The 16438-nt window shown below is 39.7% G+C and overlaps 1 protein-coding gene across 6 annotated transcripts in view; it reads right to left on the bottom strand.

The window, feature by feature from the left end:
• Positions 1-304: 304 nt before the first annotated feature.
• The window catches only part of SARNP (SAP domain containing ribonucleoprotein), a 37742-nt gene continuing 21608 nt past the window's right edge, over positions 305-16438 (bottom strand). For all 6 annotated transcript variants that reach the window (XM_056797960.1, XM_056797963.1, XM_056797961.1 and 3 more), the window contains 2 exons: positions 2590-2679; positions 305-623 (listed from right to left, as the gene is read on the bottom strand). In XM_056797960.1, the coding sequence (XP_056653938.1) occupies positions 582-623; positions 2590-2679 (132 nt within the window). In that variant the 3' untranslated portion in view covers positions 305-581. The remainder of the gene's footprint in view (positions 624-2589; positions 2680-16438) is intronic.

Genomic DNA, 16438 nt, shown 5'->3' with positions numbered 1-16438 from the left:
ACTCCCTTGGAACACTATTATTTTTAAGTGCTTTTATTCCAATATTTCAAATTGTTCACTCCTCTGACTAGTCATCCAAACTTTTAGGTCAAGCATTCAAAGGCTATCTAGGTCTGTATACAGCACCTAGGAGAGTGACTACAGAGACCAATTGGGGCACCTCTCTACATCACTTCAAGGAGGTGGTGATATTAAGGCCATCTCTCAAGGATGTTAACTCCTTTCTTGGTCTAACTGACATCAAAAAGGTCTCCATCAGATCATCTCCAGGTGCTAATCAATCATCCAATCAGACACATTCATCTCTTTTCTAAATTTCTTTAATTAACAACCAGAATTTAAAAAACAAAACAATAACAATAACAGAAGAGGGGGAAAACCACCTTGAAGTTGTAACGGCAAAAAAACTAAAACTGCCGCTGCTGAGGATTTGTGTATGTATCTGGGATACACGTGCCCTTGTCAGAGGACAAGGCCCAACAAGGTGCCTGTCTTGTGTACGTATGTGAGTACATAAATGACCAAGAAGAATCAGAGATGGGGATCACCAACAGCAAGACAGAAAAAAAAAAAGACGTTCATCAGGCAATACCAAATCGCTCTGCTCTTTTCCTCTTCTTTGCCTGTGAAAAGGAAATGAGTGGAGAAAAAATTAGAGGGTTTGGGAGAACAGTGGCCTAAACCTCTGGCTTCCTTAGCTCAAACTCATATGAACTGTCACAAGGTCCAAGCCCAAGTGATAGCTCAGGCTTGGACTTGGCAGCCATATCTTTGATTCTCCAAGTCCCAAACCAGAGGGGGGGAAGGGGGGATTAATAAAGAGATAGAAAACAGTAAGATTCCGGTGGGAAGGAGGGCCACTCAGCTTTGGTAGTATCTTACTGTAGGTCTGGAAACAATGGGCTCTTGAAATGCCTGGAAAAGCCTTCTAGGCATGGGGAGGTGGGGGATTTCAAAGGGCAAAGGGTTAACCCTGTGCTATTCAAGGGGAAGGTGAGGGGGATGCCCTCCCAGGCATTCAAGTCCTAGCAGCAGCTCCTTGATAGGCCTCCAAGCCTATCCATGAGAGAGGCATATAAATCTTCATCTCTAACAGAATAAATAGCTAGAGGGAGGGGAAACAGAAGCCCCAATCATGGATCTCTCAAGGGAGGGAGCCTGGAGAGAGCACAAAACCTGCAAAAAGACCTTTTTGTTCTGGGAGTGACCTCACAAAATAGCAGAGTCCTTCAGCCTCACCCCTGCTACCTCCTTTCCCCAGCAAATAGGGACTTTTTTCTCACTGAAGGGGGTCAGGGGTAGAGGGGAAGATGCCATGCTATTCACAGGGAGGTAAAATTTAGACTTCATCCAAAGAAAATGAATGCATATAGGCCCTAACCTATCCTACCTGGATCACTGGTACAAGTCTTAAGCACCAAACAAAAACAACCCCCCTTGTTCATGTGAACTCAATGTACCTCAAGAATTATTTCCCACATACACCTCCCCCTCTCCTCTACAATGGCAAACTTTTCCTTGAATCATCTCTATGGCTCTATCAGCTTGGGAGTTTTGAAATCAAGTTCCAAAGGACTGAGCCTGGCTTAACATTTCTTGAACAAACTATGTAAGTAAACTAAGCCCTGTACAAAACTTTAAGCCAAAAGTAAACCTTAACCTATATCTATTTCCAAAAATCCTTGCAGTAGCCACTTACTAACAATATATAACACTTCAGCCCCTACACGCAGCTAATAAGAAGAACCCTCACCCCCACAACTCACCTCCCACTCCAATCTGTTTTGGAAGGGGATAGCAGAGTCAAGAATGTGAAGGACTCAGACCTTTTTTGTGAAGTTACTCCCAGAAGCCCAAGTCTTTTTGCCTGAAGTAGTTTGGTAAAACACTGAAGATTTAGTTGTTTATGTATAAAAATGACTTGATAATTAACATTCAAACTGCCTCACAGGGATATAGTTGTGTGAGACTCTGAAACCAACAGTCACTTCTGAAGCCAGATGGGAAAAGGAAAGATCTGGGAAGAATAAATAAAACTGAGGTGTGGAATACTCATTCTTTTAACATTCATTCTCAAAGATCAAAGGTCCCACTGATCTTTAAAGTAGTGTCCATAATCCTAAGGGTACCCCATGTTCATAGGTTATTTTGTACTTACCTTCCAAGTTTATACCTAGTTTCTTTATACACTGGGTTTAGTTTTCTTGTATATATTACCTCTCAATATATCAATTCTCAGAAGTAAGGATTAGATTTGAGAAGTAGGGAGATGGCTGGATGATAATTCACCCTCTCAGCCATTTTGAGATCGATACAGACTTATGTAAACAAAGTAATTAGGAAAGGAGATTTCATTTATTTGAGTTCATGCCTCAGCTAGGGTGGGCAATTTGTGAGTGTTTCCCCTAGGGGCAAAAATGGTCTTCATCAAAATGATCTGGAAGGTTACTTTTCCTATTTAAAATGTACATTATAAGCTAAAAATGAAAAGTGAAACAACTCGTATAACATTCTGATTCAAAAGCACTCATGAAGTATGCTAATAAGTTACTCAGCCTCCTCATGGAGACTCCCTTGTCATATTTTTACCTCTGTGTCCTCTGTGGTTCCAGTCCCAGCTGAACTTGTGATAATCCCAAATCGCTCCTTCCTCTTTTTCAGCTTCTCATCATCCTCACTCTGTTTGGGGACAATAAATGGAAGTGTTGAAACAATATGGTTCCTAACCCTGGGCAGATTGAAGAGCAAAATTATAATTGGTCAATTATTGGTGTGCCCTTCCCTAACTAAGGGTTAGGAAGGTACTTAGAATAACACAAAATTATCAAAGCAGGAATCAGGGGTCATTATTGAGAAAAATGCAGATTAAAAATTGTAGAACCCTCTACACAAGGGTGATCCCCAGAACCAACAAAAATCAGGTTGGAGTTGGAGCCTTTCATTCATGAAAGGGATTGAGTCAAGCAGCAGCAATGATAATATCCAAAGTCAAATCTTATTTGATTCTTAAATTTCTCAGGCAGTTCTGGGTTGCCCCTTGAAAAAAGTCTGCAAGGGACAAGTTAGGAGATTATTCAAATGGGGACACTAGGGTGGTCAACAGACTCAACTAGAAAGACAGAATCAGGGGGCAGCTGGGTAGCTCAGTGGATTGAAAGCCAGGGCTAGAGACAGGAGGTCCTGGGTTCAAATCTGATCTCAGATACTTCCCAGTTGTTTGACCCTGGGCAAGTCACTTGACCCCCATTGCCTAGCCCTTACCACTCTTCTGCCTTGGAGCCAATGCACAGTATTGACCCCAAGATGGAAGGTAAAGGTTTAAAAGAAAAAGAAAAAGAAAGACAGGATCAGAATCTAAGGTGACCAGGAGGATATCTAAAGGCCTATGGAGAAAGTAAAATAACATAAATCTTCTCACAAGTGTCACACATAATTTTGAACAAATTTAGTGAAGCTTAAAAAAAAGTTGTTTTTTTTTTAAAGGCTGAGGCTAGTCTCTTAGGTGATCCGGAAGCAACCAGGCAGCCTCCTCTTATTGTTAATATAATGACTTAAGTTATTCACTTCCAGGAGCTTTCAAAATTGGAGCTGGAAAAGTCTTATGGATCATCCCCCTATGACTTGAAACTTAGTGTGTATGCATGTTTGGTGTAAAGAAGAATGGGAGCTGTCCAAGTCTAAATTCACAGTGAAAAGAATAATAGTGAACATTTAAAAATTAGGAAGAGATAATCGCTGAACAAAGTTCTTGCTTTTGTTTTTCCAAGAAAAGATGTTGTTCTAGTTCTTGGCACATCAAGTCAGAGGTCTTCCCTCCTCCCTTGGCTTCACACGTCCTGGAGGCCCTTATGGGACAAGGCAACTTCTTTGGCTTTATTTACAACCAGTAATAAAGATAACCAACACCAGGCCAGGCTGAAAGAACTCAAGCAAACTATTTAATGAGCTCCTGCTTGGTGCTTCTGAGCTGGATCTTTTTACAGCCCTCAGGAGTTTATATTTCTTGCAAGCATTGCTAATTCTCATCCTCATGAAGCTTGACCACAGGTAGATTAGAGCTCTAAAGAAGGTTCCCCACAGACAGCCTACTCTAACTCAAGATGTCTAGGAACCTGGAGAACTGAAAGCAAAATCATGCAAGTGATTCAGAGAAATATGGGAAGTTTTTTAAGCTTTCACTCTCCTCAGCCATCCAAGGAACTGTTTTGTTCCCATATGCCTAGGAAACTCCTCTAATGTAAGGAGTAGGGGCACTGTACAGCTTGACTGTCCTCAACTGTTCAAAACTGAATCGCGTTCCCTGAAGATGATTCTAAAAGACAAGCCTGTTGGGTTCTTAAGGTCCAAGCAGCTTGTCAATTTCTATTCTGCTCCACCTGCCTTCCAAAATTATTAAAGCCTGAAGAAATTCCTACTCATACATACCTCTCGACTCCTAATCAGATCATTTTAATTGGGCAGACTCCATTTCATGTATAGTGTAGTGTTCTTGCTTTATTTTCATAATCATCATATGACATCAAGCATTCATTTAACCTCTCTGAGCCTCATCTGTAAAATGAGGATACCTATTTCAAAGGGGTGTTGTAGATTAAAGGAGGTCTTTTTTTTAAAAAGAGCTTTGTGAACTCTGCCAGGTCCTATCACACTGGAAAAGTTTTGGTTATTGGCCCAGTAACAGACTAGATTTCTGGGAACAAAGCCTACCTCCATTTGGATCAGCAGGTGGACTACAGAATGCTGACATTTTTGGACAGGGTAACTTTTAAATACTCTCTAAGACATACTAAGAACTTCAGTGTACACTTATAAAAGGAGTTCCCACGCAGATAGTCACGGGTCCTTGAATAGCATACATATTGTCACAGTTCCTCAGGCTTGAAACCTACTTTTCATCTTCCATTTCTCATTTCTCACCCCCATATCCAATCTGATGCCAAGGCCTAGAGATTTCACCTTCGTAACATCTCTTTAACATACCTCCTTTTCTCCTCTAATACTGCTGTCACCCTGGTTCAAGCCCTCAACACCTCATGCCTGGTGAGTCTGCCTTAATTTTCTCCCCACTCCACTCCATCCTTCCTTCACAGTCACTAAAGTAAAACTCTTAAAAGTGCAGGTCCAGTCAAGTCATCCTCTCTACTCAAATACAAAATCTTCTATTTGGTATCTAAAATTCTGTCAAATCAAACCACCTCTCCTCCCCCCTTCTCCATCCTTCCAGTCTTCTGTACTTACTCCTTGACAATGTATTCTTCAATCCTGTTTCTCCCAACAAAGCACTTCATCTCTCATATCCCTGAATTTTCTCTGGTTGTCCTCCATGATTGGAATGCTCCTCTCTTCCTCATCTTTTACCTGATTTCCCTGGGTTACCACTCCAACTAAAATATCTTCTTCTACAGGAAGCCTTTCTCCACTCCTTTTAATTCTATTGTCTTCCTTTTAATTATTTTCTATTTGTTTAGCTTGTTTGTACATATTTACTAGTAAATTATATATCCCATTATAGATTATGTGTTCCTAGAGGGCAGGGACTGTCTTTTGCCTCTTTCTGTATCACAGACATACAGTAGCTGGCACACAGTGGTTACTTAATAAATGTTTACCAATTTACTAGTTTGAGTCAATCAAATGCCTCCAGCAAATTATAAGATTAAAATATAATTGTATGGGGTTGGGGCAAAAAGAAAGGCTAGTTTAAGGTCAGTGACCAAAGTGGGAATATTCAGCATGTAAACTACAACTTTATCCATTTATATATTATAAAGTAATTTCATAGAAGTGTCAGAAAAGGAGTACACTAGATTTGGAATTGGAGAACATTGTTAATCCCAGCTCTGCTCCTGGCTGTAACCTCCAGCAAGGCATAAGACATCTTAGCACTTTGATTTCCCCATATGAGAGCCAATGACCTCTGAGGTCCCTTCCAGCTCTACTCCTATGATCCTATCAAAGTAAACTACTACCAATCACACATTCTGGGTAAGATACTATGTTAAACAGAGAAACAAGGAGGTTTAAGGGAGGGTTCATTGGCCAAATGAAGTGAAGTTAGCATGTCCAGTCACGTCCCAGGAGAAGGGGAAGGAAGATACTCAGCTGGCAGTTCTGTGAGAAATGTCTGAATCTATGTTCTACTCACTTAAGACTACAACACTTCACATCTACAAATTAAATCAAAAACATTTTTCTTCAATTTTCTCTAGTTTCTTCCTAAGACAACTAGTTAGCAATAGTTCCTTCCCCTTCTTTTGCCTTAGCCCAAAGCATTTCCTGTATCTACCTTCCTGGGATTCATTTCCAGGTTTTATCATCCATTTATTCTGATGACTAAAATAATTATTAGGAATTCTTTCCATGACATTCTTGAACATGTAAGTTATTGGGAGAAAGTTACATTACATGACCCTCTCTGCCTGTCTCATAAGATCCAAGAATTGAGAAATGGGGGGGGAGGGGGGAGAATCTCACAATTGAAATTTTTTCAAGCCCTCCCCTTTAAATGCAGCTTCTCTAAACCTTCAAGTCTCCCAGTCAAGAAGAAAGCAGGGTAAATGTTTTATAAAAGTATAATCAACTTAAGCAATAGTCACAATCCCACCTCTGAAAGGGCAAGGAATCACAAAGGGTAAATACCAGACCTTTTTGTTGAAATGTCAGGAGGCACGGGGCAACATCAACACCTTACTGAAATGTCACTGCAGAAATCAACTCGGTATTACTGATTATGAGAGCTCAGTCAAAGTCTCTGTCCTACACAGAGCCACAACTGGCAATCCTAGGAATTTAAGTTGCTGGCATTTAAAATGAAACAAATATTCTTCTCTATCTCCTAACTGAAACTCAAGAGTTCACTCATCTCATAAATCTAATCTCCACTTCCGTGGGCAAAGCCAATACTGTGTGGAACAACTCTGACCAATTCCCTAGGTTCCACCATCCCCACTTCCCAAAATGTCCACTTTATTGCCTTCTAAAATAACCATCTTAATGATGGACCCTATTTGCTGAACTCAATGCTGAAGAAGTAGAGCAGCCAGAGAACAAGGAAGATCACTACATCACCCATCACTCATTCCTTTCCAGTAATAATAATGATGATGATGATGATGATGATGATGTCTAACCTCTGGGGAGGTAAATTCTCAGGGAATCCCTCTTCCCCAATGAGCTTCCCTTTTAATTGGATCTTTGGTGCCTCTACTGGGGACCCAGGCAGAGCATCTGCTTCAAATTCACTAGGGGCCCCAGACAGAACAATAATATAACACCCCTCCTCCAGCCCCCCCCATCCTACTTTGCCTTGAAAATGGCTCCCGCCTAGCCCTTCACCCCCCAGGGATGCTGAGGGTTTTATTTATTTTGTGCTTGCCTGCCCTCCCATCCTTACCCCTCCGGCATCCCCTGTTCCCTGGCTAAAGCCTCTTTCCATCTTGCCCTGCAGGGAAAGTGCACAACAGACCCACTAAATCAACGCAGTTCTAATGATCTCTCTCACTTGACCCTTCTAGCATGATGGTGTCGCATGGAGACAGACATACAATAAACTTCACTCCATCTTTAGCTCCTTGCTGACAGGTTTTGATTCATGGGATGGCGGGACCCATCTGAGGGAAATTACCTCGATCAAAACGCAGCTCTTTCTACATTCATCAGGCCCACTGCTCCCCCAGGCCATGCTCAAGTGCACAAATGGGGTTGTGCATCTGTGGGCAGCACTGACCCCTCTGGCTTAGTGTCATACCCATTTACAAACCCTTCCCTTACTCATTCTGCACTCCCAGTACCCCACCCCCATCATCAAAAGCCATCTACTACTGACAAGAAATCTCTTCTTTCTATGAGTGTTCAGATGGGGGTGTGGGGGAAAGAGAAGTAGTTGGGCTTAGGATACAAATGATCTTTATTTACAATCAAAACCTCATTCCCCTACAACAAACAGACATTACTTTTGAGGTTATCAAGGAGGATAATTCTCTAGAAGCAATATATATATATATACACACATGCACAGGGTACCCAGCTTATCCTCTATCTATTACTGGTCTCCATCAGCACCATTTTGTGGGCTTCTAGAACAAGCCTACAGAGATTAATATTATAAACAATTCTCCCATGCTATCCAAAGACATCCTGGAAACCAAAGGAAGTGGGAGTCACCTGTTTTTTTCCTTGTTCTCAACACCGGTTCAAGTATAAAACAAGTTTGTTTAAATAAATAGCAGAAAAGTGAAATCAGAATCCATCTTAAGCAATGAGATTCAAGGTGAACTTTTTATTTCAGTTAAGGAAGACATTTTACTATTCAGCATTCATCTCATCCTTGATCTCCATTATGATTTTAATATTCATCTAGTATGAGAAGAGAATCAACTGAGAGATGCTTATTTTATTTACCTTCTCTCCAGATTCATGTCTCAGTCTCTTGGCTACCAATATGATGTCAAAAAATGTGAGGAATAATCCTTTACTTTAAAAGTCACAAAGTTAAAGTTCCAAAAGAGCTACTAAGAGTTCAACTATCCCCCAAGAAAGTCACGGAACAATTTCCTCGAGCAAATAGTGAAACAAATATTAGAAGAATCAAAGGGTAAAACAAAGTGTGATAAAAAGAAGACAAGAAACCAGGACTCCAGTATACCAAAAAACTACCAATCAATCAAAAATCTATCCAATCAACCTTCTCTTTCCAAGTCCCTGAAAATCTAGGCTGCCTTCCTTCTGCATTGGAAAGCTAAGACAACTGTAGTATAATGGAAAGAAAGTCAAAAGACCTGGTTTTAAGGCCTGGCTCTTCTGCTTGCTACTAAGCCATGTGTCCATGGATAACTCACTTAAGCTGTCTAAGCTTCCTTCAGCTGTAAAATTAGGGGACTGAGCTAGATTACAACTTCCCAACCCATAGGCCTCAGATTTCAGAATTATTGCCAGGGTCATCAAATAGACACCAAGCACTGTCATTTTAAACTTTATTTTGCTTCAACAAAATTTGTAACACAAATTCAATATTACAAACAAATACCTTCTGGAGACTACCATCCAAAATAAATATGCTACTATTTTAAATATATATAGAGATATTCCTATGATTAATAACCATACAAATTCATTTAAAAGTATAACTGAATTGGCTTGTAGTCATATATTTTCTCAATCAATAAATACTAATAATTTCACTTAAGATTGGGAGTCACAGTAAATTCAGCCCCTTATCATCTCTCCCAAACCTAATGCAATGGTCTCCTAGCTTCCTACTTTCCAGGCTCTTCCAAAGTCCAATCTATCCTTCATATACCTGCCAAAATATTACTAAAGCATAAATCTAACCACATTACTCTCAATAACCTTTAGTGACTCTATTACTCATCTACCACCTCATAAAGGAGCCCCTTCTTCATCTCTCTTGCTATTAACATTCTTTCCACTGCAAAACATCTTAGTTTCTTGAAAGCAAGGGCTATCTTTCATTTTGTATTTTTATCAGCACCCAGTAAATACTTTGTTTATAATATATAGTAAATGCCTAATAAAGGAGTGTTGGCTTGGTAAAGTACTGGATTTAGACTATATGATCTAGAATGATAGCTATAGAAAAATTTAAAGAGCCCAAATCAATTTATATATCTGTGGATATAATTCTAAAGTCTTCATCTTATTTATATTAAAAATAAATACTTTGTCATGAGACATTTCCAGTCAAAGCCTACTTTCCAAAATTTAAGTAAAACCATCTAATACTATGATTCTAACTGACTGTACATGTCATTGACTGCTTTTACAAAACTATTAATGGATAGGAAGGTTGTCATTAAACTTTGATAACAGGGCACTAACACTGTTTAAATAGTCTTCAAAAGAGGAGTAACATCCAAACAAAAAGAATATAAATATTATATACTGAAAAAGTGATTAGTTAAAAGAATCCCGACAAGTCCCATCTCTAACACTTGCTAAGTATATGACTTTTTTTTACAAGTCAAAATCTCATTAAGCTTCAGGTCTCTCAAGTAAGATGGGGATAACATTTATACTATACTTCATAGGGTTGTGAAAAAAGCAATTTGTAAATAAGTATTATTTGAACTTGAGATGTTACTTATCAATAATAAGATTCCTATTAATTACAGATGAAAAGGAGGTAACTAGGAGATTTATGATGACGACACCACAAATATATGTGAAAAATTATATCCAAATTCAGAGGAAGAAGGCTATTAGACAGGATGCAATCCCCCGTGCAGAGTTATGTAGCTGCTTCTGGTCTTGCCCTAACATTTTCCAAACAGAAAGGGAACCATTTAAAAATTCTTCATTACCCAGTCCTAGGGACCAGGGGAACTCATTTTCATGGCTACAAAAGTTAAATTGAGGGCTCTGGCAATGGTTTCCATGGTGCAGAGAGTGGTCTGGCATTAGTCTCATCTGGGAAATCAGAATTAGATTCTAACTTAAGGGCCGCAGCTGGCTGCTTCTTTTTAAAAGCTAAACAATAGTTGGCTGCAACAATGGCAGCTGGGTACCATTGCTCCTCCAATTCAAGTTAAGTATGGCTGTTCCTTTTCTGGACAGAGAGGTATCAAAGATAGTATCTCTACCTGAGACCTATGCTGGAGTCTTGGTCATTCCTTCTGGCACCTCTCCCTCCTAACTCAATTCTTTTTGAATTTCAATCTCAAGGAAAACATTTTTCCAGCCTCCCCTTCTCTAACCCAATGGCAATAGGGGGCTGCCACATTCTGTCAAAAAGAGGCAGCTGTGGTCCTATCACTAGCAGCAAAGGATCTTATGGGATGACCTAGTCCTACCAGCCCTAATTTTAAGGATGAGGAAATCCAAGCTCAGATAAGTAAAATGACTTTCCCAGGGTCATACTGGGTTCTTCTCCCTTCTTACTCCTGGTGCCAAATGCAACTTGTTAAGTGGAATGGAAGAGCTGGGTCACCATAGGAAAAAGTGAATTAGAGGCAGCCCAAGAAATAAGAGAATAGATGCAGAAAGGAACACTGAGTTTACATGAATTACAGCAAAATACCCATTTCTCCCAAAACATGTACAAGAAGCCCTGGTAGGCATTACTCCTTATTTCTTCATGCAAGAAACAGACATTATAACCTATACAACTTAATCTAAAGATTAGGTTGTTTCTCAGTGAAACTAGTCCACATCTATCAGAAAAACCACTGGAGTCTTACATGTTTTAGCTGTATTTTTTAAAGGACCTTTTCCCATTTTATGTTTACTGATTCTTTTTATACATTAATGTCACTTCCCAATGAATCCTCACCACCCCCATCCCACCAAGAAGCTTTCCTTGTAACAAAGTACAATAAAACAAAACCAAATCAACACACGGGCAATGCCTGAAAATATATAGTGCATTCTGCACTTGCTAAGAGAGGAGGTAGGGGAATGTATAACCACCAGTCAGTCCTTTGAAGTTACAATTGGTTACTACTTTTTCCAGAAGCAATGGAAAGATAAAAGTTAAAATCAATCAGAGATAGCCTACCCTAAATACACACCTTGACAGCTTCCTCTACTCTGTGTCAAGGAATGGTTATATTTACATAACTACAGATTCCAGGACACCCTGCATTTTCCAAAAGAATGTAGAGGAAAAGGGGAAAAGAGGGAGCCTTGTATTCACTTTCCTGTAGATCACTGCCACATGAAGGATGATAGGATGAAAAGCAGAGCCCAGGGGCTTTTAGGTGACAGTAGATTAATGATGACATGGCCTTGACTTCACAGAGGTAAAGGTTAAGAAACACTCTGGGCTTCCAATTTCATACTCTCAGAGTAAATGACATCAACTGATAATTTTGCTCTCTGAAATATTCCAATGCTTAAACACAGGGCTGTCATTCCCATCCCCCAGTATGTGAAATTCATCTAAATCTCTTCCCAAGGCCAACCAGAGTCCATAGGGTGGACTAGGAACCAAATACACAGAAACGCAGAAAAGGGAGAAGTCCAGAACAGCAATGGGTTTTTTCCCAAATTAATTATCAGACACTCCCTTCAAATGTATCTCAGTCACACAATCATCCTTTTCATCTGTGAGATCAGAACCAACTTCTTGGGAGTTAAAGGAGGAGGTGACAGTATTTAAATATCAACCAGAATCCAGGACCACCAAGAAATGGATGTCTCATCCTCTTCTTACAGGATCTGAAGCTCAAGAACACACCAAATGCCACCCCTACCAGCTTCCATCTCTCTGTCCAAATACACTTTCCTCTCCTTCAGTGCCCCAAAAGAAGTTGTCACCGTCTTCCTCAGAACTGTCTGAAGGGACAATGCAAAGCAGGTGGAGAAAATGAAAGCTTCACAATTGAGACACTCCACCTCTCAGAAGCCAAATTTCTATTAAAGATATTTCCCTTCTTGAATCCAGCTAGGAAGCTGTTGCCTTTAAGGACAAATAATACAGAGACTAGAAGAACTGTCAAGAAGTCAGCAGCCAAGAGCTAACTAAGGGTTATAATGCCTTACCTAAAATATACAAGAACTAAAGAAAGGATAACAAAGGGTTCAGCATTGGTTATGAGATTAAGGATGCTTAGACCCTTATTCATTAGTTCCCAAGATCAAATGTTCTCTAAAAGGCTTAAACAAGTTACAGATCAACACTAAATTCCAGTGCAGAACAAAGAGGACTACTCTCTGGCTTACCAGTCTTTTGCACTGCTCCTCTCTGGCTCAACAGGCTAGGTCCTGGGAAACTCACACAGACACCACAGATTTACCCTACAGCAGCCCTGGTGGGAGCTATGTAAGTTATACCCAGGCCTCCCATTAAAGTTTACACTTCCTACAAACAGGATCTCCCCTGCAGGGATGTGGATGAAGAGGCAGGAAAAGGGTCACAGCTGGTTATGAAGAGCACACCTGTGCTGGAGTTTAAACAGAACGGAAGAGCACTTCACCAGAGTGGTTAGGTGATGAAACCAACATAGGACAGAGACCAAACAAAAATCAGGCTGTACAGAAAAGCATGGTTAGCCACCTAGACTAGAATGGCATACAGTGAGTATTTTTCTGAAATAGAGACTGTGGGAGAAGACAGGAGAGTGAGGATTAAAAATAGTTTCCCACATTTTCTAGTTTGATGTACAACACTGAGCAAAGGGGGATGGGGGAGAGAAGAGGTACAATCTATAAATATGTCACCCTTTCTATTTGGGTTTTCCATGGAGTGAGTTTCCAGTTAAGCCTGTTCTTCTTTTGCTTGATACCTAAGCATAAAGTGAAACACTTCTAACACAAAGGGTATTGGATAATAATTTTTCCCGACCATAAGTATACATTCTAGCCAATGCCATGAAGGAAACAAAAGAGAAAGGAAAGGAAAAAATAATTCTACAAACACTTCTAAAGCCCAGGCATCATTCATCTCTAAGACAACCTCTGTACTGGCCCCTAATAGTTCAACTTCACTGCCCTTCAGATTCAATAAAGCATGTTAACTCCAACCTAGTGTCCCTTACAAAAACATCCTCACTGCTATTTTTTGGTCTCAGATCTGGGAAAAGGAAAATGAAATTCAGTCAACCACCAGGAAAGGAGCATGGAGCTTAGAAGTAAAGGGAAATTTAATGGGAAGGCATTAACAACTTCTAGATCCTAACAATGAGACCCCCAAAGAGAATGATTTTACTTGAAAATAGGGGAGGTGGTTTATCATCAGGCCAAAAACTGACTTCACAAGAAGTCCTCCAAGTATAATTTCATTCAGCTTTTGATACCTCCCTACCCTTTAAAAACAGTAATACTGGTTTTAATATGATCATCAAAAGCCATTTTGACACAAAATGAGATTTTTTTGGTGGTTGTTATTTAAAATACTAAACATTACTTGAGCATTAGACTATCTATTTTTTTTTTTAAAGAAAGATAAAAATGTCAGCACAGGCCCAGGCCACCCACATTTATCCTAGCAATCTTCCCAGATCCAATCCCTTCAATAGGCAGGTTTAAAAAACTTCCAAGTATCCAGACTGCCACCAATTTCTTCTGACGCCACTTAGGTAAGTATCCCAACTCAGGAACTTGCCTAGCAATATGGTTGAAGGTGTTTAAAAGCAAAATAGACTCAACAGACTCCAGCCACCCGACTCCCTTCCCAGGCTGTGTTTACTCAGGGGCAGGGACCACAGGGGGACCACAGAGAGGAGTAAAACTTGTTTTTTATCAAAGTCATCAGCTCTGACACACTCCAAGAAGGAATGCAGAGCTGTATGTGTATGGGGGAGGGGAACTTTTCCTCCCAACCAATTTTCTGATCTCCATTTCTTCAACTTGGGGGAAAAAATAAACTTAAGGACAAGGCCACACGATCTTAATGATCACTTCCAACTGTTTAGGAAAGTCTTAGCAATTATTATCACAGCACTAAAGGGAAACAAGGAGCATGATTTCTCATCAGAATCTTGCCAAGTATTCAGTTTGTGGTCAGCGAATAGACAGAGCTCCAATTATGTGGTAAGAAAGAAAAAAATTTTTTCACCTTCTTTCTCCAATTCTTTCTTTTGTTAGCCTTTTACATTGCTCTACTACATTATATGTTCCGAGGCTCTCCTTGTTTTAATTTTTTTCCCTAATAGGGGATTAGAACAAAGTTTATAAAATCCCCAGTGCCCTAGGTGGGTGAGCAAAGAAAAAACCTGACTCCCATTTCTCTCTTCCAAAATTAGAATACATTTTCAAGAGCCCTAAGCAGGAGAGAAAAATTCCATTCTGCCCTTTGCTCTTCCAAATTCCTACAGCCAAGTGGTTCAACAGCAGTTGAATGGCACACATAATGACATCATTGATTGGAACTATAATAGAAAAGAGTGAGTGGAGCGGGTGGGGTGGGTAAAGGGGGAGAGGAGGGAGGAAGGGAGGGAGGTGAAGATGTATTTGTGTTACAGACAAAAGACAAGTTCTGTTCCTCAGCAGGGACAAATGAAGAACCAGATGACGGGATAAACTGAGGTCAGAGTTTCCTCTATTGTTTCCTCTTTTAGGGGCTTCATCACTCCTTAAAGATTTGTTCAGAAAGAGATAAACAGATCACCAAGTCTTCTCCCCACCTGCCCCTGTCCCACCAATTCTCATCATTTATTTTTAGAATATCAAGCAGTAGGAAGAAACTAAGGGTGATTCAAGTGTTGATTGTTTTTCTTTTTCTAAGACACCAAACCTCACTGACAAAGACTGGACAAATCATGGGCTAACTCCCAACTTACAACTGCCTTTGTAGACCCTTTTGCATGAAATCAAGGAAGCTATATCTATATATAATTACCATATGGAATATTACATATATTATAGTAATATATTTGCATATATTTAGGCTTTAATTTCTCTACCTTATTTACTTAAAAAATTAGGTAACTCTTATAAAGTCCTCAAGTAAAATTAAGGTAGTTATATAATTGTGCCAATTCTTACAAGGTCCTTATTAATAACACCCTAAGCATTGGCCATAGAATAGGAGGCTTACTTGAAGAATAGCTACAAATTGCATTGACCAAGATCTATTACAGTATGGCACCATGAGAGGATTGCTACTTACTACCCATGGGACTTTAGAGATATCATTTAATCTCTGGGATCCAATTTTTTCAACTGTAAATAAAATGAGGGTGTTAAAACTAGATGACTTGTGAAATATTTTACAACGAATGTTTCAATAAAAAGTCCCAAGTAGAATCTTTGATACAGGCCTGAAGACTGGTGACCACTAATATTTTAAAATCAACAAACACTTGTTGAATATCTTCTCTATGCAAAGCATTGCAAATTTTAAATTAATTGCCCTTTCTTTTTCTATGCCCCAATGACCCACATCTAACAAAGCTCAGTGTGAAAAAAGAAATGACCAGCCCTTTAAGGCTGAATGGAGACCAATACACCAACAGGCCACAATGGACATATATGCTTGGTTACACTGGTGCCCTCTTGTGCTCAGAAATTACCCTACTGAAAAACCAGCTTCCCCTCTAGTTCCTTAAAACCTTAGTGACATTCTTTTTCCAATAAGCAGGACAGAGCCCAGCATTTTTGTTGGTCTATGGAGTATCTGACACAAACTAACTTGCCTTAGAGGTTTAAGTAAACACCTGCCACAGCCTCCAATCTCTAACTCCTCATCCATCAAAGGACCTTTGGGCTTGCTGCTAACAATGGCATCATTCAAAAATGGAGAACCAGATTCTACAGTGGAAATAGCACAGTGTATTTGAGAATCAGATGATTTAATAATTACTTTGTTCAGCCCAATCTCAGCTATAAAATAGAAATATTAATCACAGCTAAGGGAGAGAGCATAACACTAATCAAATGATCTAGATCCAATTCTTATTTTCATCATTTATATTCATCATTTACTATTTATGTAACTTAAGGCAAGTCAGTGAAACTCTCCATGCCTGTTTCCTCAACTGTA

Source organism: Monodelphis domestica, chromosome 5, assembly GCF_027887165.1.
Source record: "Monodelphis domestica isolate mMonDom1 chromosome 5, mMonDom1.pri, whole genome shotgun sequence".
NCBI classification, from domain to species: Eukaryota; Metazoa; Chordata; class Mammalia; order Didelphimorphia; family Didelphidae; genus Monodelphis; species Monodelphis domestica.
Note: the sequence above shows the minus strand (reverse complement) of the source record. Positions and strands in the feature narration are given on the sequence as shown.